This window comes from Lutra lutra, chromosome 10 (assembly GCF_902655055.1).
Source record: "Lutra lutra chromosome 10, mLutLut1.2, whole genome shotgun sequence".
Lineage (NCBI taxonomy): Eukaryota > Metazoa > Chordata > Mammalia > Carnivora > Mustelidae > Lutra > Lutra lutra.
Window position 1 is genome coordinate 21,638,244 of NC_062287.1, and position 26,503 is coordinate 21,664,746.

General features: G+C 38.9%; 1 protein-coding gene across 6 annotated transcripts in view; it reads left to right on the plus strand.

Annotated features, from left to right (window-relative positions):
- The window catches only part of FAM118B (family with sequence similarity 118 member B), a 51,479-nt gene that overhangs the window by 12,943 nt on the left and 12,033 nt on the right, over window positions 1–26,503 (plus strand). For 3 of the 6 annotated variants that reach the window (XM_047693889.1, XM_047693892.1, XM_047693887.1), the window contains 2 exons: window positions 10,626–10,718; window positions 15,560–15,812. In XM_047693889.1, coding sequence (XP_047549845.1) covers window positions 10,633–10,718; window positions 15,560–15,812 — 339 coding nt within the window. In that variant the 5' untranslated portion in view covers window positions 10,626–10,632. Of the gene's footprint in view, window positions 1–4,858; window positions 4,925–5,006; window positions 5,073–10,625; window positions 10,719–15,559; window positions 15,813–26,503 lie in introns of those variants that run through there. The other 3 variants (XM_047693890.1, XM_047693891.1, XM_047693888.1) reach the window with 2 other exon arrangements.

Here is a 26,503-nt window from a genome sequence, read left to right on the forward strand (position 1 = left end):
TTTTTTTTTTTTTTTGAGTCCTATCTATGCATTGCTGTACATTCTTTCTACCCTAGTTTCCCACGAAGTTGAAGTTGAAGTAAGACCACTAAAGAAAATGCTCAGACACATGGGTCTTTGACCTGCTGAAGCAAAACATTCTACAGTTGACCTTGAAACACAGGCTTGAATTGCATGGGTCCATTTATATGTAGATTTTTTTTTTTTTTTATCATGATAAGTGTACTCTTTAATCCTTATTCCCAGTTTTACTCTTCCCTCCTCACCTCCTCTCATCTGGGTACCATCAGTTGTTTCTCTATAGGTAAGAGACTGTTGGGGTGCCTGGTTAATTCAGTTGGTTAAGCATAGGACTCTTGATCTCAGCTCAGGTCTTGATCTCAGGGTTGTGAGTTCAAGCCCAGAGTTGGACTCCACGCTGGGTATGGAGCCTCCTTAAAAAAAAAAAAAAAAAAAAAAGTCTGCGTCTTGTTTTGTCTCTTTTTTTTCCCCTTTGCTTCTTTGTTTTTGTTTTGTTTTTTTAAGATTTTATTTATTTATTTATTTATTTGACAGAGATCACAAGTAGGCAGAGAAGCAGGCAGAGAGAGAGAGAGAGAGAGAGAGCGAGTGAGCGGGAGGAGGAAGAAGGCTCCCTGCTAAGCAGAGAGCCCAATGCGGGGCTCGATCCCAGGACCCTGAGATCATGACCTGAGCCAAAGGCAGAGGCTTTAAACCACTGAGCCACCCAGGCGCCCCTGTTTTGTTTTTAAATTTCACATGAGTGAGATCTTACGGTATTTGCCTTTCTTTTACTGCCTTATCTTGAGTAGCATTATATTCTCTAGCTCTGTCCATGTTGTTGCAAATGGCAAGATTTGATTCTTTATGACTGAGTAATATTTCATTTTATGTATATACCATTTCTTCTTCATCAATTCAATTATTGATAGACATTTGGGCTGCTTTCATAGTTTGGCTGGTGTAAGTAATGCTGCAGTAAACATAGTGGTGCATGTATCCCTTTGAATTAGTGTTTTTGTATTCTTTGGATCAGTATCCAGTACTGCGATTACTGGATTGTAGGGTAGTTCTATTTTTAATTTTTTGAGGAACCTCCATACTGTTTTCCACAGTGGCTGCAGCAGGTTGCATTCCCACCAACAGTGCAAGAGGGTTCCTTCTTCTCCACATCCTTGCCAACACTTGTGATTTGTGTTTTTTTGTTTAGCCATTCTGACAGGTGTGAAGTGAGTATCTCATTGTAGTTTTTTTTTTTTTTTTTAAGATTTTATTTATTTACTTGACAGAGATCACAAGTAAGCAGAGAAGCAGGCAGAGAGAGTTGGGGGGGAAGCGGGCTCCCTGGTGAGCAGAAAGCCTGATGTGGGGCTCGATTCCAGGACCCTGAGATTATGACCTGAGCTGAAGGCAGAGGCTCAACCCACTGAGCCACCCAGGCGCCCCCTCATTATAGTTTTTTTTTTTTTTAAAGATTTTATTTATTTATTTGACAGAGAGAAATCACAAGCAGGCAGAGAGGCAGGCAGAGAGAGAGGAGTAAGCAGGCTTCCTGCTGAGCAGAAAGCCCGATGCGGGGCTCGAACCCAGGACCTGGGATCATGACCTGAGCCGAAGGCAGCGGCTTCACCCACTGAGCCACCCAGGCGCCCCACCCCTCATTGTAGTTTTGATTTACATTTTCTTGAGATGAGTGACGCTGAACATCATCAGTGTGTCTTTGGCTATCTGTATGTCTTTGGAGAAATGTCTGTTCATGGCTTCTGCCCATTTTTAATTGGATTGTTTTTTGGGTGTTGAGGTGTAGCACTTCTTTATATATTGTGGATTCTGATCCTTTTCAGACTTGTCATTTGCATATATCTTCTCCCATTCAGTAGGTTGCATTTTAGGTTTGTTGGTTGTTTCCTTTCTTGTGAAGAAACTTTTTATGCTCATGTAGTCCCAATATTTATTTTTGCTTTTGTTTCCCTTGCCTCAAGAGACATATCTAGAAAAATGTTACAGCCAGTGTCCAAGATATTACTGCCTGTGTTCTCTTCTAGGATTTTTATAGTTTCAGATCTCACATATATGTCTTTAATTGATTTTGAGTTTATTTTTGTGTGTAGTGAAAGAAAGTGGTCCACTTTCGCTGTTTCGCATGTGGATGTCCAGTTTTTCCAACACTGTTTATTGAACAGACATTTTCCCATTGTATATTCATTCCTCCTTTGTCAAAGATGAATTGACCTTATAATTGTGGGTTTATTGGGGGGTTTTCTGTTCTATTCCATTGATCTATGTGTCTGTGTTTGTGCCAGTACCATACTGTTTTAATTATTACTGCTTTGTAACATAATGTGAAATCTGGGGTTGTGGTATCTCCTATTTTGTTTTTTCTTTTTCAAGATTGCTTTGGCTAATTTGAGTCTTTGTGGTTCCATACAAATTTCAGGATTGGTTATCCTAGTTCTATGAAAATTGCCATTGGTATTTTGGTAGGGATTGCAGTAAATCTTTAGATTACTGTGGGTAGTGTAGACATTTTAACAGTATTTATTCATCCAACTTGAGCATGGAATGTCTTTCCATTTTTTTGCATCATCTTGAAATCCTTTCATCAGCGGTAAATAGTTTTCAGAGTACAGGTCTTTCATCTCTTCGGTTAAGTTTATTCCTAGGTATTTTAATTTTTGGTGCAGTTTGTAAATGGAATTGTTTTCTTATATGCAGATTTGTTTTTTGTTTTTGTTTTAATTTTATTTATGTATTTGACAGACAGAGATCACAAGTAGGCAGAGAGGCAGGCAGAGACAGAGAGAGGGGGAAGCAGGCTCCCCATTGAGCAGAGAGCTGGATCCCAGGAGCCTGGGATCATGACCTGAGCCAAAGGCAGAGGCTTTAACCCACTGAGCCACCCGGGTGCCCCTGCAGATTTGTTTTTGATAAATACAGTATACCACTATAAATGTATTTTCTCTTCCTTGTGATTTTCTTTAACATTTTATTTTCTCTTGCTTGCTTTGTTATAAGAATATAGTATATAATACATATAACATAGAAAATATGTGTTAAGTAACTGTTTATGTTACTAGTAAGGCTTATGTCAACAGTGGTTTGGGGAGTCAAAAGTTATTTGTGAATTTTCAACTTCATGAAGGGGGTTGTGCCCCTAACTCCCACATTGTTCAAGGATGAGCTATACTTTCTTCTCGCTGAAAAAAAGGGAAATGGTATGTGTTCATAGAACTGCCAATTAGAATCGGTTTTTAAAAAATTTGCAGGGCTTTTTCTCTTCTTCCTCCAAATAGGATTGCATATGAATCACCCCAAAATTTAGTAGTCTACCCTCTTCTTTTTTTTTTTAAGGGAAAAGACTGCCTCAGTTTTTAAGCCTCTAAAAAAGCCACATTTTTTAAGTTCCATTGCCACTCTTTTTTTTTTTTTTTTTTTTTTTTAAGATTTATTTATCTGTTAGAGTGTGTGTGCTGTTGGGAAGTGGAGAGGGAGAAGGAGGGAGAGAGAATCCCAAGCAGACTCTGTGTGGAGTGCAGAGCCCTACGTGGAGCTCGATCCTGGGACCAGAAGATCACTGCCTGAGCCAAAGTCAGACACTTAACCGACTGAGCCACCTAGGCACCCCTCCATTGCCCTTCTAAGTGGGAAATTTAAGAACCTGACATTTAGTAGACATTACAGCTGTTATGTGACAAGATCAGAAGATATTTAATATGGGTGCACCTGGGTGGCTCAGTTGGTTAAGGATCTGCCTTTAGCTCAGGTCATGATCTCAGGGTCCTGGGATCGAGCCCTACATCAGGCTCCCTGCTCAGTGGAAAGTCTGCTTTTCCCTTTCCCTCTGCCCCCACCCCCCGGCTTGTGCACGTGCTCTCTCACTCTCTCAAATAAATAAATAAAATCTTTATTAAAAAAAGAAATTGAATACACTCAAAGCAAGTTTATGGTATTCTGATAACTGAGTTTTAAACATAATTAAGAACCTAAGATGGGTATCTATTCAATTATTTTTTTTATCTGTTTATGCACTTGAACATGAACTTGAAAGTAATGAATAAATTGGACTTGAGTGATTTCTCTTTGCTTATCTTAATGAAGAACATGTTATTTTCCTTTTAGTTAACTCTAAGAATAATTATAGAACAAATCTACTTTGTATCTTATATTCTGTCTTGGTTTTGCTGTTTAATGGGGTTGGATTCCATGGCCAGTGTTGTTGTAGGGACCTCTGAGGTGTTTCACCTCAGATTGACCATGAATACAGTTAATCACTGTTAACATTCAGGTAGACTTAGGGTTTTTTAATCATAACATTTGCCAAGCTTTATGTTGTCAAAATATAACTTTTTTCTAAATTGTCAAATTCAGTACTGTTTGAAGTCAGAAATCCTCAAGAAAGTAAAAAGGGGGGAAGTGAGGTGGGATATCCTTTTTTTTTTTTTTTTAATTCTTAATAAACATTTTTATTTTTGTTGCTACAGAAAAGTCTTCCCTTCTTTAAGGCTGTTCAGATTTTAACTCAGAGAGAGATCCTCTATAATGAGATCTTCTGGGATGCCCAAACTTGGATGAACCTGCATTTGTATGCAGCAGTATGGTGGTCTCTTGGTATCTTTTGGTCTGAAAAGGAAGCCCTTGACATTGTTTGCCATACATAACCCACACTGTTCAGAGGAGGGATTTAGTTTTCAGAGATTCCCTAGAACATAAAATCTTGCCCTTGAAGATTTATTTAATTTCATTTTCAGTGAGTACCCTTTGCCATTTGCGATGAAATTGTGTGATTGTACTACTTGATACATGGAAAATATTTTATTAAAAAGTCTCCTTCCTTAGCAACATGTGTCCTTGTTTTCAGGGTATACCTTCTCAGAAGCTTCATAGGAGAGAGAGCAGTGACAAGGAAGTTATCATTCTTTGCACGGTAAAATCATCAACTTTAGTCACCAGCTTCTAATTCAGACGAGATCGGGCGCGATCAGCGTGGTATGGCCGTAGACACCAGCTTCTAATTCAAATGAAGTTTTAATTTGGATGTGTTACTGTTCCTTCTTGAAACAGTTTTGTTCCCAGTACGTGATATGTTACTTTGGTTTTATAATTGAAAATACCATGAAAACATGAAATATATACATGAAATATATACATGGAAACATCTGAGCTCGTTTTCCTGGAATATCAACATGGTTGATCTTAGGACTTGAATTAAAAGATTTTCTAGCGGTGCGTGGGTGGCTCAGTTGGTTGAGCATCTGTCTGCCTTCCGCTCAGGTCATGATCCCGGAGTCTTGGGATTGAGTCCTGCATCAGGGTCCTTGCTCAGTGGGGAGTCTGCCTCTCCCTCTGCCTATCTTTCTCTCTCTCTCTCTCTCTGACAAATAAATAAAATCTTTTAAAAAGACTTTCTAGGGCGCCTGGGTGGCTCAGTGGATTAAGCCGCTGCCTTCGGCTCAGGTCATGATCTCAGGGTCCTGGGATCGAGTCCCGCATCGGGCTCTCTGCTCAGCGGGGAGCCTGCTTCCCTCTCTCTCTCTCTCTCTGCCTGCTTCTCTGTCTACTTGTGATCTCTCTCTGTCAAATAAATAAATAAAATCTTTTTAAAAAATTTTTTAAAAAAAGACTTTCTAGAATTTGGGGCAAACCTCTTATTCTTTAAAGTCTTTCAGAAACCTACTTCTAATGAGGTCGTTCATATACTGCTCCTATATGGGTCAGTGTTTTGCTGGTAAAATATCAAGAGTAGGTAGTATCAGTCTGACATTTTTTTTTTAATATTTTATTTATCTATTTGACAGAGAGAGATCACAAGTAGACGGAGAGGAAGGCAGAGAGAGAGAGAGAGAGGGAAGCAGGCCTCCCGCTGAGCAGAGAGCCCGATGCGGGACTCAATCCCAGGACCCTGAGATCATGACCTGAGCCGAAGGCAGCGGCTTAACCCACTGAGCCACCCAGGTGCCCTCAGTCTGACATTTTATCAGTGACTACGTTACAGCAGATTTTCAGGAAATAAGTGTGATGCAGATCTTATCAGACAGAACACAGAGGATGTCAGGCACATACAATTTAGATACGGAAGTAAGAGCAAACTGAGTTAAGCAGAGGTAGAGGAAATGCTTCGAGAGGGGCTACACAGGAATCCCGCCCTAGCGCGTGTAGATATAATTCCTCTATATCAGTTCTGTCTGTGTGTGTGTGTGTTAGAAGGAAGAAAATGGAAAATTTGTTTTATACACTGATAAGAAAGGGTACAGCCTACATTATAGAACTGAATTCACCAATGACCTGAGTAAAACATTTGATTTGTTAATTGTCAACAAGCTGGTTGAGTACACTTTGTAGGACTTTACACTGGATATCTCTTCCTCTCTCCCTCCCCCATAGTTGTTGAAAACCAGATGTGTTGGAATTAGTTCAAAAGCCACAACTAGAGGGATTTGGTTTCTTCCAAGTTGGAGGATGACTATCTTTTTCCCTTAAAAAATGAAGTTAACCCTTTTAGGTGTTTATGCTAGAGAAATAAGCCAGTCTTCATTCTAGTCACGGTCTTATTTTTTTAAAAAACATGTTAAGTACATTATGATACCATTTTGGATTTTGTTTTATCTTTTTAAAGATTTTATTTCTTTATTTGAGAGAAAGAGCAGAGACAGAGCACAAGCAGGCAGAGGGGCAGAGGGAGAGAGAAGGAGACTCCCTGCTGAGCAGGGAGCCCTGATGCTGGCCTTGTTCCCAGGCAGGACCCTAGCTAGGATCATGACCTAAGACAAAGGCAGACCCTAACTGACTAAGCCACCCAGCTACCACCCTTTTATTTAATTATTTATTTTTAAAATAGAATGGGGAAAAGCATGCTGTAAATACAACCGATCTTTTAAGGCAAGAAAGGTATCACTTCCCCAAGCTAGTCATTTGTAAATCTTTTATTTCTAGGCAAAAATGTCATCATTAGAACTTTTCTCTCCTTTTGGTTTATTCCATCCACCCATAAACCAGGATGTATTCTGAGTTCCTTCTGGCCTCCCAGTTGTTTGTGCTGAATACCTCACACTGGAGGCACAGGAAAAGACCTTACTCTGATTCTTGAACTAGAAAAGGAGCCAGATTTTGCTATCATTGCACCACCCAGATGCTAGGAAAGCAAGAGCTACTGTGATTTGCTAATGTTTTCAAATCCACAAGTCTGCTGGTTTATATGAATTTAATTTCAGTCTCCTAACCACCTCTTTCTTCTTGTCCCTTTTCCGTGTTTCAGTGGGTTTTTCCCAAAACACTTGCCTTGGTTTTTCCCTTTCATTCACCAGATGGAAGCATTCTATTTCCTGACAAGCTGACAGGTTTCAAAGTGTAAGTGTCCTTTCTTATATGCAGACTTGGGCCTTACAAAATTTAATGAGGTTGCTGTTACTTTTCTCAGCATTTACCAAATATCTGACTTTTATTTTGCTGAGCTCTCTTGCTTGGTCTTGAAGGATTTTTTGGTGGCTTTAGCAGTAATTGTAGTAGCAAAGACACTGCCACAGGTAATTGCCTTTGTCTTGTGGCAGAAAAACTTTTCCCACCTCTGCTGTACATAGCAAGTCCCACTGAAATGAAAAGCTCAAATAGTGATCACATAAAGAAGTTAATGTGTGAACTAGTTGATACATGTTAGGAATTCTTTATAAGATTTTCATAATCCGTGTGGAAGCTTTTTGTAAGTAACTGCATGTTTTATAGGGTAAACACTAAAATGGATTTCTTTCTTTTCTGAAACAGTACTCTGGAAGAAATAAGATATGGTTTATGCTTTGATGCCACTGGGTGTATATGTGAGATTGTAGTGTATGAGGCATGCTTTAGCCTGAAGGAAAGATGTTATCGTGTTACAAAGCAGGATGTGTATATGATGAAATATAATGTGACAATAGTGAATTTCGTCTCATTCAGTTCCTAAATAAGAGGACTCAAAACATTGCAGTAACAACTTGTTAGGAGCTGTTGGCCATATTTAATTCTCTTAAATTATGTAGAATGAGTGGACCTTCAGAATAGTTGACTCTGTAAAGGAAAAAAAAAAAATAAGAAAGCTTAGTATTCAGGTGTAAACATCAAGAATTTATCATCTGTTAGAATCTAGCAAAAGTGGCCTAGCATATTTTCCAGGAGAGAATGATAGGACCGGTCTAGGTAGATTAGTGGTAGTAGGGGATATGTAACAAACACAGCACTTGTCACCAGAAAAAGCTGTTTCGTTTAGCTTCTCATTTTAACTGGGTGCCATGATTCCATCAACAGCGCGCCTGGTCACGTAGCAGCTGTCAAGCATTACACAGAATTATTTTGAGTAAATCTTTCTGGAATGTGGGATCTTTCTTTTTTGATAGTTTTGGCCTGCAAATTAAAAACAAATTAACATAAAGGTGAGATGCTACTACTTCGAGAGTGTTTTTAGGTTGTAATAAATAGAATGGTTCAGACCATGGTCTTGGGGGGCAGACCACCTTGGTTTGAATTATGCTATCCAGCCTTCCTGTCCTTCAGTTTTCTTACCCCTAAAATAGGGTAATCATGGTATTTCATAAGCTTATAGGGATTATATTAGTTAATATTTGTAAATTGTGTTTGGCATGTGGTAAACACTAACAGTTGGCTGAAATTGGTTTAGTAGCTGAACTGAGCACTGAATTCTAAAGATGTCTGTGTCTTCACAACTTAATAACATTAAGTTACTTCCCTTTTTACTTTTCTTTAATCTTTCTTAATACACAGTATTTTTTGCATGGGTTTAATTTGTTCACATCATGGCCTTTTAGAACCGTGTTTAAGGAAAGAGCATGAGCATACACACTTTTCATTGTGTATTTTTAAAAACTATCCCCAAGCTAATGGGTCATCTCACGTAATGTAGAAGTAACCACTCTCCTACACTGCTTCTCCAATCTGAAGCACAGACTGGACTTGAGAGTAGAAAATGACTTCCATAAACTAAAACTTAATGGAAATATTTTATTGGTGATTAACTCTTAGCAAACTGGGATGGTATTGACTGTAATATATAGCAGATGGTATGCCTGCTGTGTTAAATGTCCCACATTTAACAGAGTTAGCTGGGTTGTAGAAAAATCACTGCATTTTATTTGGATGTCTCCTTTTTGCCTCATCATAAGAATTTCCTGAAGATTCTGGAGATTCCGGTTCAGCAATTTGAGTTTAGAGCCTGAAAATATATACTGTCTTTTAAGCTAATTAGTAGACCTTATTTTTAAAAACACGTACATTTAACAGGCATTTCCAATGATAATGAAGGCACAACTTACTGGTCACACGTCTTCTCTGAGACCCAGCTTTCTCACCAACAGAATCAAAGATGTGACTAGAACAATGGCCTACTTCCTAACTCACTTTATGATTTTGAGATTCCTGTATTCCTAATGATTATGATACCAAAGAATTCCATTATGTGTGAAACAGTATGGGGTAAGGAACGGAGCCGTCTGTTTACCAGAAAAATTAATTCAGCAAACTTTAGAAAATGTTTACATAAAGAAAAAGCTTTCTATAAAATAGTAAACTTGAAATAATTAGTAGTAATTCACTTTCTAAAGATTTGTTTATTTATTTAGAGAGAGGAGGTGCTTGGGGTGAGGGGCAAGGGGAGAGAATCCTCAAGCAGACCCCGTGTCAGGCTCGATCGCATGACCTGTGAAATCAAGACCCTGAGCTCACAACCTGAGCTGAAACAGATGCTCAACTCACTGAGCCACCCAGACGCCCCTGGGTTACTTCTAAACATTGACAATAGAACAGTAATAAAACATCCACAACTCTGGTACTCTTGTATTATCTTTTTTTGGATGTGTATGTACACACTATTTAAAATCTTGCTGTTTTAGAATGAATGGTCCTTAGATTTAGCAAATTTACTAACATTTTGTGTGGTTAAAACTTCTCATTATAATTTTCACTCTAATCCATGGTAAGTCTCTTACTTTTGCTAGTTATCCCATCATCTGAACAAAATGGGTCCTTCTTCACGCATCTTTGATAATACCTTTCCCGTTTATCACAGAGTCTCAGAGTCCAGTGTGTTCAGCTAGGGAGACGTGCCTCACTGCCTGTGAGGACATAGTAGTTCAGCAATAAGGAGTGTCTAACAATCAGCAAGTTAGTATTGATTGTTCTATTCTTGACTCGATGATTTCTTTAGTTGATAGTAAATGGATAATTGGGGTCTATTAGCGCACTTACCCATGGATTGTTTTTATTCCCTGTGTCTTCCCAAGCCAGTCTCAGGGGAGAATAGCACGTATTTCTTGGGCTCCACAAAGTCGTGCCCAATAATTGGTATGAATTGACATCAATTTTTGTTTTGTTTTGGGAAGAAGGGGTTGGGGGGAGCCTTTAGTAACAGAAGCAAGATGACAGTATGGAGTACCAAAGTCATAATTTCAAGGTTAATTTCTTTCAGATGAATTTAATTCTTTAAGTTAGAGATGCTCATTAACTAATGAATCTCTGTAGAGCAGGGACAACCTCTAGAACACCTTTAGGGTATACATCTCATTAAAACTGTTTAACGTGTGTGCTATTTTAAATGGTATATATTACAGATCTAATTGTGGTCTGTGGTGTTTAATCTATTTTAGAAACTGGATGGCTTCTACAGGGAGCCAGGCCTCTGATATAGACAAGATTCTTGGATTCTTCAGTGATGGCGCACCCCCCACCAAAAAGCCCAGGTAAACAAGGGAAGGGAATCAAGGAACATTTAGTAAATTGCCATTAACGGTAGATGACAAAAAATAACAAACAGATTTGCCCAAAACCCAGTTGTTTTCACAAATTAATATTGACCTTCATATAAAAATCATTTTTGTTTTGGCTTTAACTTTTATTTTTAAAAAGGTCATAAATGTACATAATTTCCAAGTCAGTACTCCAAGCTTATAATGCCTTGTCCCTCTCCAGAGATAATCACTTTCAGCTTTTTTATCTGTTTCTTCTAATACTTGGATCCATATTTTTAAATGCTGTCTATTTACTGCTATTTTTTAGTTTTTGGTTTTATCTATTTTCCAACTAATGAAGATGAGGATTAGGCTTGCTCTCCTGGAGCCTCTCCACACATGTTGCCCCCACCCTACACACACATAAAACACTCTTTCCACATTTCCCTGGTGTTTTATATCACAGTGTTTGGTTGTCAGTTTTCTAATAGTTACATATATGACTGTATTAATAGTATTCATAGCTGAGCCTAACAGTGGTTTGATTATACTTTCTTGTTCATTTTTTCCACCAAGTTATTCTCTCTTTCTCTCTCTCTGTTTTTTTTTTGTTTGTTTGCTTTGTTTTTTATGTACCTATCAGCTTATCTTCAAACTCTGTGACAGAAAAAAAATCTTTTAGGTATGCTGACACTCATCAGTAATTTACTAGTTTACATTGTTTCATGGATTTTTTTCCTTTCCGTTTTCCTTCCGTTTTCATTCTCCAGACCTGCTGCATTGCTGATGGTTTGCCATTTTCCTTTCCCGTGACCCCCAGAATTCCTTTTACATCTCTCCTGTTTTGGATCCTCTCTTTCCTTGATATTGTCTTGCCCTTTTTTGGTGTGTGGTCCTTCATTTTGCTGAAAAATACTCTCATCATGCACCCTTAGTAAGGATTCACAGAAGAGTTTTTGGAGACATTTGAAGATGTCCTTATTATATTTGTCCATTTATTTGATGATTTGGCTGAGTGTCGAATTTTAGGTAGGAAATCATTTTCCTTAGAATTATGAAATTATTACTCATCCTCAGCCAGCAGCTATGTATTCCTGCCAAAATAATGAGTCTTTGCTGATTCCCAGTCCTTTGTGTTACAGGACCTCTTCTTTTCTCATTGGAGGCAGAATAGTTATTTTATTCTCAACAACCTGAAATTTCACAGTGATGTGCCTTCATATGAGTCTAGATATCAGGTGGCCTTTTCCAAGTTGGCTACTGATAATTCACTTCGGAAAATTTTTTTCTTATTTGATAATTCCCTTCACAGTTTTTTCTGTATTGTGCCTTTGTAGTAGAACTCTTGGTAATTTGGATGTTGGACCTTTTGCAATAAGATTCTGTAATTTTCTTTTTTCTTTTTTTTCTTTTTTTAAGAGAGAAAAAAAGAGTGTATGTGAGCTTGGGGTGGGGGCGAGAGAGAGAGAATCTTCTTTTTTTCTTTTTTTAACGATTTTATTTATTTTACAGAGAGAGAGAGATAGGGGGAGTGGCAGGCAGAGAGAGAAAGAAACGGGCTCCCCGAGGAGGAGAGAGCCCAACGTGGGGCTCGATCCCAGGACCCTGGGATCATGACCTGAGCCGAAGACAGACCTTAACCAACTGAGCCACCCAGGCGTCCTGAGAGAGCGAGAATCTTAAGCAGACTACATGGCCCAACACAGAGCCCAACAATGTGGCCCTTGAGATCATGACCTGAGCTGAAATCAAGTCAGACACAACCGACTGAGCCACCCAGGTGCCCCAAGACTCTAGTTTTCTATTGCTTTTTTTTATCATTATACTTTCTCAGAGATTTCCTGTTTTCTTCCAATGTTACAAATTTTTTATTCATGACAACCTTAATTTCCAGGAAATCTATTTGTTTGCCCATCCCTTTTTTATAGTATTTTGTTCATTTTTCAAATATACCTTTGTTTTTAAATCTATATGAGATACTGTTTTCTTTTCCAATTTTCTTCTCTTTCCTGTATTGTCACTTCTTTCCTGCAGATTCCTTTCTCTCTCTCTCTCTTTTTTTTTTTTTTTGGTTAAGATTTTATTCCTTATTTGATGAAGAGAGACACACAAGAGAGGGAACACAAGCAGGGGGAGTGGGAGAGGGAGAAGCCTGATGCTGGGCTCCATCCCAGGACTCTGGATCATGACCTGAGCCAAAGGCAGCTGCTTAACTAGGGCTGAGCCACCCAGGTGCCTCCAGCAGATTCCTTTCTATCTGCTAGTTTGTTTAGGTGTAACTCTCACAGTGGGGGCTTTGTTCAAATGAAAAGTGACCTTTCTTTGTCTGCTCACATTTAAGAGAAGACACTAAAAAGCCAGTTTGAGAACCTATGTGTGCATAAGGGACTTGGTCACTGATGGGCTTCACTATGGGTGTCAGCCATGGGCCAGATTCTGTAACTGAGGAATCCCAACCTATCAGAATGTGTGGGTCTTTTCTCTCATGCTGGCCTTTTTCCCCAAAAAAGGAATCCTGGATGGGGGGCATAGGGTGCAGTTCTAAGGTTGACTGCCATTGTCTGAGAGTCTTCCTCTGGGAGAAGGATGCAGGGGAGTCTTATATTTCATATATTGACTTTTACTTAATTCCCTTTCCCAAGCTGTGCACAGTGTTCTCAGATACAGAACCCTCTAGTATAGCCTCTCTAGAAAGCAGGCCTCTGGTCATAGAGTTCTAACTGCTTCTAATATGGCCTTGCAGCAAATTCTCTGTTTTGGCCCCACCTGCCCCTCTGCCTTCAGATTTATTTGAACACTCCCAAAGTTCTATAGAGGGAATCATCTCTTACTGTACAACTCCTCTAAAATTTTGTTGGCCTGTGTTGTCTGCTGTCATCTTTCCCTATTTTGAGTTTTATGAATTTATGCCTTCTAAAAAAATTACTTAGTGGTTTTAGGAAGAATCAGAAATGAAACACAACTGCTGATTTTTTCCTTTTTAACTAGAAATTTTAAATTAGGCAAATTACACCCTAAACCTATAATGGAAGAGGTGAAAAAAAAATTCAAATAATACAGTATAATCAAGTGAAAAGTAAAAATCCTTATTCTCCCCAATCCCCAGAGTTAACCACTATTTATAGTTCTTGTGAATCCCTCTAGAAGTTTTCTGTGAGTATATATTTGTGTATTTTCCATATCTTGATTGCCTTGAACTGAAACTCATTTTTGTCATTTGCTTCTGATATCTGTTATCAGTCTTTTCCAGTAGACTAAACTTTTGAGATTAGGGACTTCATTTTATTCATAGAAACATCACTAATGGGACGCCTGGGTGGCTCAGTTGGTTAAGCCGCTGCCTTCGGCTCAGGTCATGATCCCAGGGTCCTGGGAACGAGTCCTGCATCGGGCTCCTTGCTCAGCAGGGACCCTGCTTATCACTCTGCCTGCCTGTGGGCGCTCGCGTGCGCGCACTCGCTCTCTCTCTCTCTCTCTCTCTGACAAATAAATAAATAAGATCTTAAAAAAAAAAAAGAAAGAGAGAAAGAAAGAAAGAAAGAAAGAAACATCACTAGTACCTACCATAGTATCCAGTACTTGGTAAGTTTTTCATATTTGTTGAATGACCAAATGCTGGAGTTGGAAATAGGGAAGGCAGTTGTAAGGTTTGTTTCCTCAAAACAGGTTTCCCAAGGCTTAAAGTACCATTTCTTACGTTATGCCAAAATGCAAATCCTTTTTCTTTTATTTTGACAAAAAATTGAGAAAGGCAGTTTCTTGGAAAACACCTGCCATCAGCAAAAATTAAAGTGAGTAAATATATTTCAAACGTATTTTAATGTAGTTTCCAGACTGAAGTGTGGGAGGTGGGGTGGAGTGGGGTATGGAGAACCAAAACACAAAACTTTTGTCTGTACTTCTCTTCAAGACAGAACTCGTGCTTGTCATGGTAAGAAAGGAATGTTTTCCACTTCTTGTCGTATCTATTGAATAGTTATAGCTTTGTTTATTAGGTAACGTGAAGCTCCCGTGTTTTCAGAATTCTGTTAGCTACTTTTTTTCTTCTTCTTCTTTTTTTACCTTTTTGCCTTGCAGATAGAAATCTAGAACAAAATGGAAGTGAAATGTGTTCCCATACTTGATGGTCTCATTCTCAGTTTTAGTCATGCTCAATTTTATCGTACTAGTGTTTACAAAATTGAGCTTAGCTTTGGCTTTCTTTCATCTCTTGTTTTATGTCTCAACAATAGGAATTTAATTTGTATGGATTTCTTTTCTCTCTGGAATCCATGTTTTTTGAAATTTAATGTTGGTTTGAAATATAATTTAGTTAGCAGAACTCAGCTGGGCTGTAATTTTATTGGATCTTTTCCTACTGTAAGTGGGTTTTCTTAGATTGAAAGAACTATGAAGGAGAAAATTGTTTTTAAGATTGCCTCTTAGGGGGCACCTGAGTGGCTCAGTGGGTTAAAGCCTCTGCCTTTGGCTCAAGGCATGGTCCCAGGGTGCTGGGATCGAGCCCCGCATCGGACTCTCCGCTCAGTGGGGAGCCTGCTTCCTCCTCTCTCTCTGCCTGCCTCTGCCTACTTGTGATCTCTGTCAAATAAATAAAATCTTTAAAAAAACAAAAACAAAAACAAAAAAAACTTGCAAGATTGCCTCTTAGGATTCCTGAAATAGGTTTTTAGCAAGTCCTGGCACAATATTCTGATCTTTTTGCTTAAGATACTCAGGAGAGGTATCAGAAACTGTTAATATCCTCTTTGCAACTATGAAAGTGACAGCTGAAAACCATGATTTTCAACAGCTTTTCCATGTGCCTCCTATCTGTTGGACATTCCCAATCCTCTTCGTTTGGTTGACTTTTTCAGGAAGCTGCTTCCAAGCTTAAAAACAAAGAAGCCTCGGGAACTTGTGCTGGTGATTGGAACAGGCATTAGTGCTGCGGTGGCACCTCAGGTTCCAGCCCTGAAGTCCTGGAAGGGGTTGATTCAGGCCTTACTGGATGCCGCCATTGATTTTGATCTTCTAGAAGATGAGGAGAGCAGAAAATTTCAGAAATGTCTCCATGAAGACAAAAACCTTGTCCATGTTGCCCATGACCTTATCCAGAAACTCTCTCCTGTGAGTATCCTCCTGTGTATCTTGGCATTATTTCCTGAAACTGTGACACATGTGCTGAATTTGACAAGGATATTCATTGCAAGCTCATAGATTTTGGAGGGGGGGGTGGGCAGATGGAGAGAGAGAGAGAGAATCTTAAGCAGGCTCCACACCAGAGTAGAGTAGGAAGGAGGGCTCGATCTCACAACCCCGAGATCATGACCCAAGCTGAAATCCAGAGTCTAGAGGCTTAACCGCCCAGGTGCCCCTTTAGCTTATAGATTTGCATAACTCTTGGCTCTTCCACAAAAGGTCTGTTAATGGGCCCTATTCAGGGTAGTTATCTTGATGCATGCGTGCGTGTGTCTGTGTGTCTGTGTGTGTCTGTGAGATGGTGGCATTAATGATGCTGAGGTCTTTATATTTACAAAAATGAGACCACTGTCCCATTATTGCTGTGTTTTGAATTTATTTTTTCTCTGCTCATTACTGTGATAGTGGCATTCCCTGCCATCCATGCCTTTTAGGGAACCCCAGAAAGATTAGAGATCATTCTTACCCTTTTTGGGTTAAGCAACACCATTTCTTTAAATGTTTCTTTTAAAGGCGATCACTCAGAATATTTATAAGGAATTTTGTCTTGTTTTATCAAGTTGAGTTGGATACCAATTCATGAATAATAAGGACCTCCGTGTTTGCACTGTCTTCAAAATGCCTTCAAAAATCAGAATTCATTTAAGATATATTTAGAAATAATAGAGTAGCCAAATCATGTTCTGAATCTTAATAAATGACATATTTGGGGGGAAAAAAAAAACTCTTGTTATAAAGTAAAATTTTTTTAAAGATTTTATTTATTTATTTGACAGAGATCACAAGTAGGCTGAGAGGCAGGCAGAGGGTGGGGGCGGGGAGCAGGCTCCCTGCTGAGCAGAGACCGTGATGCAGGACTCGATCCCAGGACCCTGAGATCATGACCTGAGCTAAAGGCAGAGGCTTAACCTACTGAGCCACCCAGGTGCCCCTTATAAAGTAAATTATTAGTGTTGATTCCCACACCCTCTTCCCAGGCCCTTGGGCGTATAGGAAAGAAGTGTCATTAAAAGTTAGCCTAGGGGGCCCCTGGGTGGCTCAGTGGGTTAAGCCGCTGCCTTCGGCTCAGGTCATGATCTCAGGGTCCTGGGATCGAGCCCCGCATCGGGCTCTCTGCTCCTCAGGGAGCCTGCTTCCTCCTCTCTCTCTGCCTGCCTCTCTGCCTACTTCTGATCTCTCTCTGTCAAATAAATAAAATCTTTAAAAAAAAAAAAAAAAGCCTAAAAGAGAGCCATTTAAAAGTAATTTCCTCTTGGGGTGCCTGGGTGGCTCAGTGGGTTAAATCCTCTGCCTTCTACTTAGGTCATGATCTCAGGGTCCTGGGATCAATCCCCATGTCAGGCTCTCAGCTCAGCAGGGAGCCTGCTTTCCTTCCTCTCTCTCTGCCTGCTTCTCTGTCTACTTGTGATCCCTGTCTGTCAAATGAATAAAATCTTTAAAAAAAAAAAAATAATAATTTCCTCTTGGTTCATGACTCATTTCAGAAACTTAGTACCTTTTACTTCCTCTTCTCATTTCTTTGTCCTTAATTGTGATAAATTGTTACTAATCTAGAATAGTGTAAATAATTAGTAAGCTTTAAAGAGTTCATAGGACCTCTGTGTCACACCATACACAAAATTAATTCAAAATGGATTAAAGACCTAAATAAAAGAACTTAAAACTGTAAAACTCCTAGAGGAAAACAGATTGACAGCTTCATGACTTTGGACCTGGCAGCAGTTTTTAAAACATGACACCAGGGCGCCTGGGTGGCTCAGTGGGTTAAGCCTCTGTCTTCGGCTCGGGTCATGGTCCCAGGGTCCTGGGATCGAGCTCCACATCGGGCTCTCTGCTCAGCGGGGAGCCTGCTTCCTCCTCTCTCTCTGCCTGCCTCTCTGCCTACTTGTGATCTCTCTCTCTGTCCAATAAATAAATAAAATCTTTTAAATAAATAAATAAATAAATAAAAATAAAACATGACACCAAAAGCACAAGTAACAAAAGGAACAGTACATACACTGCACCTTACCAAGCATAAAAGCTCTCAGGCTCAAAGAGCACTCTCAAAAAAGTAAAAAGTCAGCCCCCCCCACCCCTCCCCCGCCAGAGAACAGGAGAAAATATTAGCAATTCATATATCTCCTAAGGGTGTAGCGTCCAGAATAAAGAACTATTATAGCTTAACAGTAAAAAGGCAAATAATTCAAAGGATTTGAATTGACATGGTTCCATGTGCCAGTGAGCGCATGTAAAGGCGTAGAGCATCTTTTCATGTAGTAGTCATTAGAAAAATCCACATCACAACCACTTGAGGTATATTTCACATGCACCAAGACGGCTAGACTCAGAAGGTCAGTTAAATGTTGGTGAGGCTGTAGAGAAACTGAATCCCTCATCCCCTGCTGGGATTGTGAAATGGTGCAGACAATGTGAAACACAGTCTAGCAGTTCCTCAAACAATTAAATATAGAGTTACCATCTGACCCAGCAGTTCTGCTTCTGGGTAGACCCTAGAAAAATGAAAACATATGTCCATACAGAAACTCACACACAAATGTGGGTAGCAGTATTCATAATAGGCACAAGGTAGAAATAACCCAGATGTCCATCTGCTGTCAAGTGGATAAACAAAATGCAGCACATCCATACAGTGGAATACTACTTGCCAATTAAAGGGAGTTCAGTACTGATAACATGCTGCAGTTTGAATGACCCTTAGCGTAATGGAAGCCAGTCACAAAAGACCACATATTAGATGGCTGCATTCATGCAGAAAGTTCAGAATAAGGAAATCTGTTAGAGACAGAAAGTCGATTAGTAGTTGGCAAGGACTAGAGCACAGATGGAGGGCAGCCGGGTGATATTTAAAGGCTTCGTGGTTTCTTTTGATATGATGACGTGTTCTAAAATTGACTGTGGTGACAGTTGCGGTATCTGTGAATCTATAAATAATCATTGAATTTACACTTCAAATAGGTGAATTGTATGTTATGAGAATTGTATGTCAGTAGAGTTGTTAAAGGTAAAAAGATAGAAAACGTGTAATTCAAATACTAATCAATAGAAAGTGAGAGTGGCTGTATTAATATCTGATAAAGCACACTTGAGAGCAAAGAGGAAAGAAAACTTTTTTAATGTCTTAAAAAATACACAATTGTTGTATAAAAAGGCAATTAAAGAGTACGTAGCCAAAAAATTTAAAGGAAAAGTATTACAGAAGTGTGTTAGCCAGTTAATTAATAAAAATGATAGCTTTTTGGGGGGAAGAAAAAAAGCTCATGAGTACTGTGTTAGACTAGGAAGACTGGTCCGTGGATGAAGACGTTCTCTTTCAGACTAGGATGTACAGTGTTGTCATGCCACTCTCTTGTCTTGGCTGTAACCTTCACTCATCCATCACAGTGGTCTCCTGAGAACAGAAAGCGTGATTTTACTAGTTGGGTGAATTGTGATTGAAAGTAATGAGAAGTTTTGAAGTCAGTGTCAGTAAGCGTATACCCAACAAACATCAAACTGGGGTCACTGATTATCTTTGGATGAAAATTTATTATTAACCTTAAAATTTGTTGTGGGTTAGTGTCAGTTACAGTAGAGGAGAAATTATCAAATTTTTTGGTCTCAAGACTCCTTTATATACTCTTAAAAATTATTGAGAAACTCAAGCAGCTTTTGTTTCTGTAGAGTATATCTGTCAATATTCACTATTAAAAATTGAGAAATGTTTAAAATATTTACTTAACAGTACCAATAAGCCTATCACATGTAAACTTAATTAACATGTTTGTGGAAAATAATTACAGTTTCCAAAAATTAAAAATTAATAGTATTGTTTCACACTTTAAAAAATCTTTTTAATATCTGGCTTAATAGAAGACAACTGCATTCTCCTATCTGCTGTATATACTGTGTGTTGTTTTGGTTTAAGTATATGGAAAAAGTCAGGTCTCACAGGTGTGTAGCTGGCAAAAAAAGAAGTTGTTGTTGTTGTTGTTTTAAAGATTTTATTTATTTATTTGACACAGAGAGAGAGATCATAAGTAGGCAGAGCAGCGGGCAGAGACAGAGGAAAAGCAGGCTCCCTGCTGAGCAGAGAGCCCGACTCTGGGCTTGATCCCAGGACCCTGAGATTATGACTTGAGCGGAAGGCAGAGGCTTTAACCCACTGAGCCACCCAGGTGCCCCAAGAAAGAAGTATTTTAATAGTCTTTTTAGATACTTACAGATATTCACCATTGATGCTACACTAAAACTCAGTTAAGTGGTAGCTTCCTTCCTAAAGATTAATAGCAGTATGAAATCTGAAATCACATCCCTATTAATGGTAATACGGAATCTGAACTGTTCCTATTCTGTTGCATTAAAATCCATGATCCATCTTGCACTTAGAATAAATCTTTCACCCATGCATGATTTTGTAACATCATGCATCTGTCATTTAGAAAATCTTGGTTCACTGAGTTACATATATCCTCTAGATATTGACACATTTCACTACACAGCTCAAAAATTACATTCATTAATAACACCACCAGTCTCATCACATAAGTATTTGGAGGTTGTCAAGCTCCTGGTGACCCATTAAGAGTTTTCTAAAATTCTGGTTTTTCAGTTCTAAAATGTGTTTGGAACCAGAATAGACCCCAGATAGCCAAAGTAATGTTAAAAAAGAAAACCAAAGCTGGAGGCATCACAATTCCGGACTTCAAGCTCTTTTATAAAGCTGAATCATCAAGACAGTATGGTATTGGCACAAAAACAGACACATAGACCAACGGAACAGAATAGGGAGCCCAGAAATGGACCCTCAGCTCTTTGGCCAACTAATCTTTGGCAAAGCAGGAAAGAATGTCCAATAGAAAAAAGACCGTCTCTTCAAAAAATGATGTTGGGAAAATTGGACAGCCACATGCAGAAAAATGAAACTGAACCATTTCCTTATGCCACACACAAAAATAAACTCAGAATGGATGAAAGACTTAAATGTGAGACAGGAAGCCATCAAAATCCTAAAAGACAACACAGGCAGCAACTTCTGTGACCTTGGCCACAGCAACTTCTTGCTAGACACTTCTCCAAAGGCACAGAAATAAAACCAAAAATGAACCATTTGGACTTCATCAGGATAAACATTTTTTTTTTGCACAGCAAAGCAAACAGTCAACAAAGCTAGAACGCAACCTACAGAATGGGAGAAGATATTAAAAAATGACATATCAGATACAAGGCTAGTACCCAAAATCTATAAACTCAGCACCCAAAAAAGAAAAAATTGTAGTCACGAAATGGGCAGGAAGAAATGCACAGACATTTCTCCAAAGAAGACATTCAGATGACTAACAGCAGACACATGAAAAAATGCTCAACATCACTCAGCATCAGGGAGATACAAATCAAAACCACAATGAGATACCACCTCACACCAGTCAGGATGGCTATAAAATTAACAAGTCAGGAAACAACACGTGTCAGTGAATATGTAGAGAAAGGGGAACCCTCCTACACTGTTGGTGGGAATGCAAGCTGGTGAGCCACTCTGGGAAACAGTATGGAGGTTCCTCAGAAAGTTAAAGATAGAGCTACCCTACAACCCAGCAGTCGCACTACTGGATATTTATACAAATGAAACAAAAACAATGATTCAAAGGGGCACATGCACACCGGTGTTTATAGCAGCAATGTCCACAATAGCCAAAACATGGAAAGAACCCAGATGTCCCTGGACAGATGGATGAATAAAGAAAGAAAGAATGAAATCTTGCCATTTGCAATGATGTGGATGGGGCAGGAGGGTATAATGCTAAGTGAATTAAGTCAGAAAGACAGATGCCATATGATTTCACTTATATATGGAATTTAAGAAACAAACAGATGAACATAGGAGAAGGGAAGGAAAAATAAGATTAAAAAAAGAGAGGGAGACAAACTATAAGAGACTCTTAACTCTAGGGAAAAAAACTGAGCCTTGGTGGAGGGGAGGGAGTAATGGGGTGATGGACATTAAGGAGGGCACTTGATGGAATGAGCACTGGGTATTACATGCAACTGATAAATCACTAAATTCAACCCCTAAAACTAGTACTACCCTATATATTAACTAAATTGATTTTAAATAATTTTTTTTAAATTTCTGGTTTTTGCTTGAAAGTTCCACTTTTGTCATAGGCAACCATAACAGCAGTCCTCAATTGTTTCCCTCAAAATGGCAGGCTCGCTTCATTTGTTTTTTCAAAAATGCCTGAGAATACCCAACTCTGAATGACTAGTTTATCATTTGTTCAAGTAAAAATAATGTTTGATGAAAAAACGGATAATCAAGCTTACAGTTCAGTCACGCAAATGTTTTGCCCGGAGACAGCCGTCATACTTCGGGCTGCAGCAGAAGTGCTCTGTGCACATTTCCTCTTTCTTCATACAGACTTTTAAAAGGAAGGGTCAGGATTTAATACAGTAATTTTTACTGCTGCATTAAGAACATTTTTAAGTGAAACTGGGATTTTTTTTCTAAGTCTTTGGTCATGAAGAATGCAGTGGTTGCAGGCACAGCTGAGTTCTACTGTCTTGATTCACACTAAGTCACCAGCAGTTTTACCCACAATTGCTTTTGTACCATTGGTGCACATATCGGCACAGTTTAAAAGACAGAAATTACCTTAATATTATTATGAAAATAATTTTACTTTGCAAACTCCTTAAAGAATCTTAGAGATCCACAGAGACCATGGGCCATGTTTTGAAACCTACTTTATTTTTTTGAAGATTTTAGTTATTTATTTGACAGATCACAAGTAGGCAGAGAGGCAGGCGGGGGCGGGGGGAGCAGGTTCCCTGCTGAGCAGAGAGTCCATAGCGGGGCTGGATCCCAGGACCCTGAGATCATGACCTGAGCCAAAGGCATAGGCTTAACCCACTGAGCCAACCAGGCACCCCAAAACCCACTTTAATAGAGGATATGTAAGAAAAAAAATACAGGCAAACCAAAGGCTTTTAAAAAAGGACACGTGTTTAGGGAGATGTGAACACTGAGTATTTGATAATAAGGAATTAATATTATTTCTTTTTTCTTTTAGGTGTGATAGGTGTTATTGCAGTTATGTTTTGTTTTATATGTAAAGGGGGGGGCTTTGGGAAATTGTTGAAGTAGCTGCATGAAATACAACGCTTGGGAACTGCTTCAGAAAAATTCTGTTCAAGAGGAGAGCATGGCAGGGGTATAGTGGAGGGGAATTTAGGTTAAATAAGATTGGTTATGTGTGATAATGGTCGAAACTGGATGATGGGTGTACAGTGGGGTGTATATTCTTTTTACTTTATATATGTTTGAAATGGTCTTTTTTTTTTAAGATTTTATTTATTTAGGGGTGCCTGGGTTGCTCAGTGGGTTAAAGCCTCTGCCTTCGGCTTAGGTCATGGTCCCAGGGTCCTGGGATTGAGCCCCGCATCGGGCTCTCTGCTCGGCAGGGAGCCTGCTTGCCTTCCTCGCTCTCTCTGCCTGCCTCTCTGTCTACTTGTAATCTTTATCAAATAAATAAATAAAATCTTTTTAAAAAAGATTTTATTTAAAAGATTTTATTTATTTATTTGACAAAGATATAGCACAAGTAGGCAGAGCAGCTGGCAGAGGGAGAGGGAGAAGCAGACTCCCTGCTGAGCAGGGAGCCGTATGTGGGGCTCGATCCCAGAACCCTGGGATCATGACCTGAGCCAGAGGCAGCCGCTCAACTGACTGAGCCACCCAGGTTCCCATGAAATTATCTTTTTTTTTTTTTTTTTAAAGAATCTAACAGCAATAATGTGGCAGGTTAATTCAATAGGCCCATCTACTGAGCCAGTTTCTTACACTAGGGAGGTGATATTGTGCATTCAGTACAGAGAACTTGGGTTTCAGAATCAGACTCTGCCATTTAAATGCACTGGGACTTTGGGAAAATTCACTTCTCAGAATCTATTTTTGCATCTGTAAAACTGGGCTAATACTACTTAACTCATGAAGAGTAAGTTAGGTAATGTATATGAAGTGTTTGGCACATAGTAAGTACACAATGAATGTCAGTAACCTTGGTGAGAAAGAGTCCGGATTTTGTTTTTACTGTATCTGGGATCAGAAAAATGAGAGTTAAGGGTAGAAGAACTCCAGTACCATTGGTTTCATTTCACTGTTTTAAGTGAATAAGAAAACGTCCATAAAATTGTGTGGGAGTTTGGCATTTCCTTTTGACTATGGAACCTCCTTGTTTGTTTTCATTCCTTTGTCTTTGCTTAGGCTACTGGTGGGAAATTTTGTTCTAGGGTCACATACTTCAAGAGAAAGAAATGTTCGTTTTAAGTCTGAGGAAATAAATAAAAGAAATAAAGAAATAATTTTAAAAAAAAAGTCTGAAGAAATCAGCACAGCTACAGAAAGCCTCTTTCCTTCCTCTCTGTGTCGCTACACAAGATGTAGGAACTTAAAGAAATAGAACTAAGAGATAGCTCAAATAAGTGACTTAGAACATTTATTCCCAGGCTTTTAACCTTTTGTATTTCTTTCCTTACAAGCAAGAAAATAGTCCACACCCATAATTACTCATTTGTATACGCAGGTATTTTTATCTGTGTGTGTAATGATTAAACTGGCGCTGGAATATGGGGTTGTATTAACTGTGTATGAATCAGAGTACAAAATGAAGATACAAAACACAACAGGGAAGTTCTTAAAATCACCATCGTTTTTATTTAATTTTAAGCTTAGTTTTGCTTTTTTGAATAGATATTATGTATGCACCTTACAGAAATCAAAATGAGGTAAAAAGGTTTACATACATTGCAACATCTCATTCCCACCATGTCTTTGTCTACCTCCTCTTCCCAAACTCACCCCTCCCCGATAGGTCACCACTCTTACTAACTTTTTGAGTATCCTTTTAGTGTTCCTTTTTCGCAAAACAAGCAAATAGGACTAGATTTATTCTATCTCACTACCTCTTCCATCCCCCATGTCAAAAGGTAACACTCTAAATGTACTGTTCAGTATCTTGTTTATTTTACTTAATAGTATATCCTGGAGATCTTTCCATACTGGCCCCCTTTATGGGTTCTTGGCCATCTCAGTTTCCTACACACAGATTGCATGGCTTGTTTCCAGTCCTTTATTATTACAGATAACAGAGCAGTGATAACCTTGTGTATGTCATTTCCTTTGTTTGTAGTATATCTGTGGGATATATTCCCAGAGATGGGATTGCAAGACTGTAGGGTAAATGGGTTGTAATTTTGGTAGATACTAAAGGGGAATCATATTTTTTATATAGTTCATGTATGTGGTGAAATTCATTAAGTATGGTTGTAAATTCTTCACTGTTTCTGATCGGATTGTTCAAGTCGCAGTTGAAAAGCATGCCCCACATTCTTAGCCACATAAATATGGGCTATACCATCTGTCTAGCACCAGAAGAGACTCTGAGCCCACTGACAACAGCGTATCATGAGAATCCTATCTAATGGTAGATGTTGCATGGACTGGTGATTGACCAGATAAACTTCAGGGCGTGTCACCACCTTTGCTTTGTGGTTTTAGTTTCACCTCTGTGCTCTAGTTTTCCAATGTTTAAATATTTACCATTTCTTTTAGTTGGTAGGTATAATTTAAAGATTGGATAATTTTATAAAGTTCTTTGAAAAATTAGGAAAAGAATTTGCAAATGGAAGTGTATTTTATGAATCTGCTTACGTGGTTCCATGGAAACAGATCTTTCTCTGAGCATTGAGCTATTAGAAGGAGACACAAAACCAGGAAGGTAGGGGGACTGATTTGAGGAAAAACGAAAGGAGCTCAAACACCTACATTATAGCAGCTGAGTACAGTTACTTGGAGTTTGGGAAATACTGGGGCCTTTATGAACTGATTCTTGCTTTGATACTATCCAAAGGCCTGATAGTTGCAGGAACAAGATAGGGATTAGACATTTGTTATAGCACATTACCTAGTTACGTTCCGTTTGCAATTCCTGTGTGCCTGGGCTCACTACTTCTTTTAAGTTTTAAATCCACCTTCCTACCAGGGGTTTGTATTCTATTTCCTCATTAGTCATTGAGATATTTACATATACTCAGAATGAAACTGGGAAAGCCCTTATTCAGGTAAACCATATGTAAAAAAGGAGGAAGGGCACCTGGGTGGCTCAGTTGGTTAATAGTGTGCCGTAAGCACAGGTCATGATCTCTGGGTCCTGGGATCCAGCCCCTGCATTGGGCTTCCTGCTTGGCAGGGAGTCTGCTTCACCCTCTCTCTCCAACCCTCCCTTCTGCTCATGTGCGCGTGTCCTCTCTTTCTCTCTCTCTAATGAATAAGTTTTTAAAAAAATCTTAAAAGATATAAATAAATTTTTTAAAAAACAAAGGAGGAAGTCTTCTTAGAACTGATTAATGTTTGGTATTTTTAAAAACAGTTGCAAAATGCAGATCTATGGTAACCTTTGTTATATAGTATTTTTCCCAGCATACCTGTAAACAAATTCCTGAATTATGCTCAGGGAAAAAAGCAGGCAAGGATAAGATAAGCCATTTTTCCTAAATCCATAAACATCTTGACCATGCCCATTTTCTTCAATCTATAAAAATGCTTGTTTAGGGAATTTATGCTTATTTGCATGTGATATAAT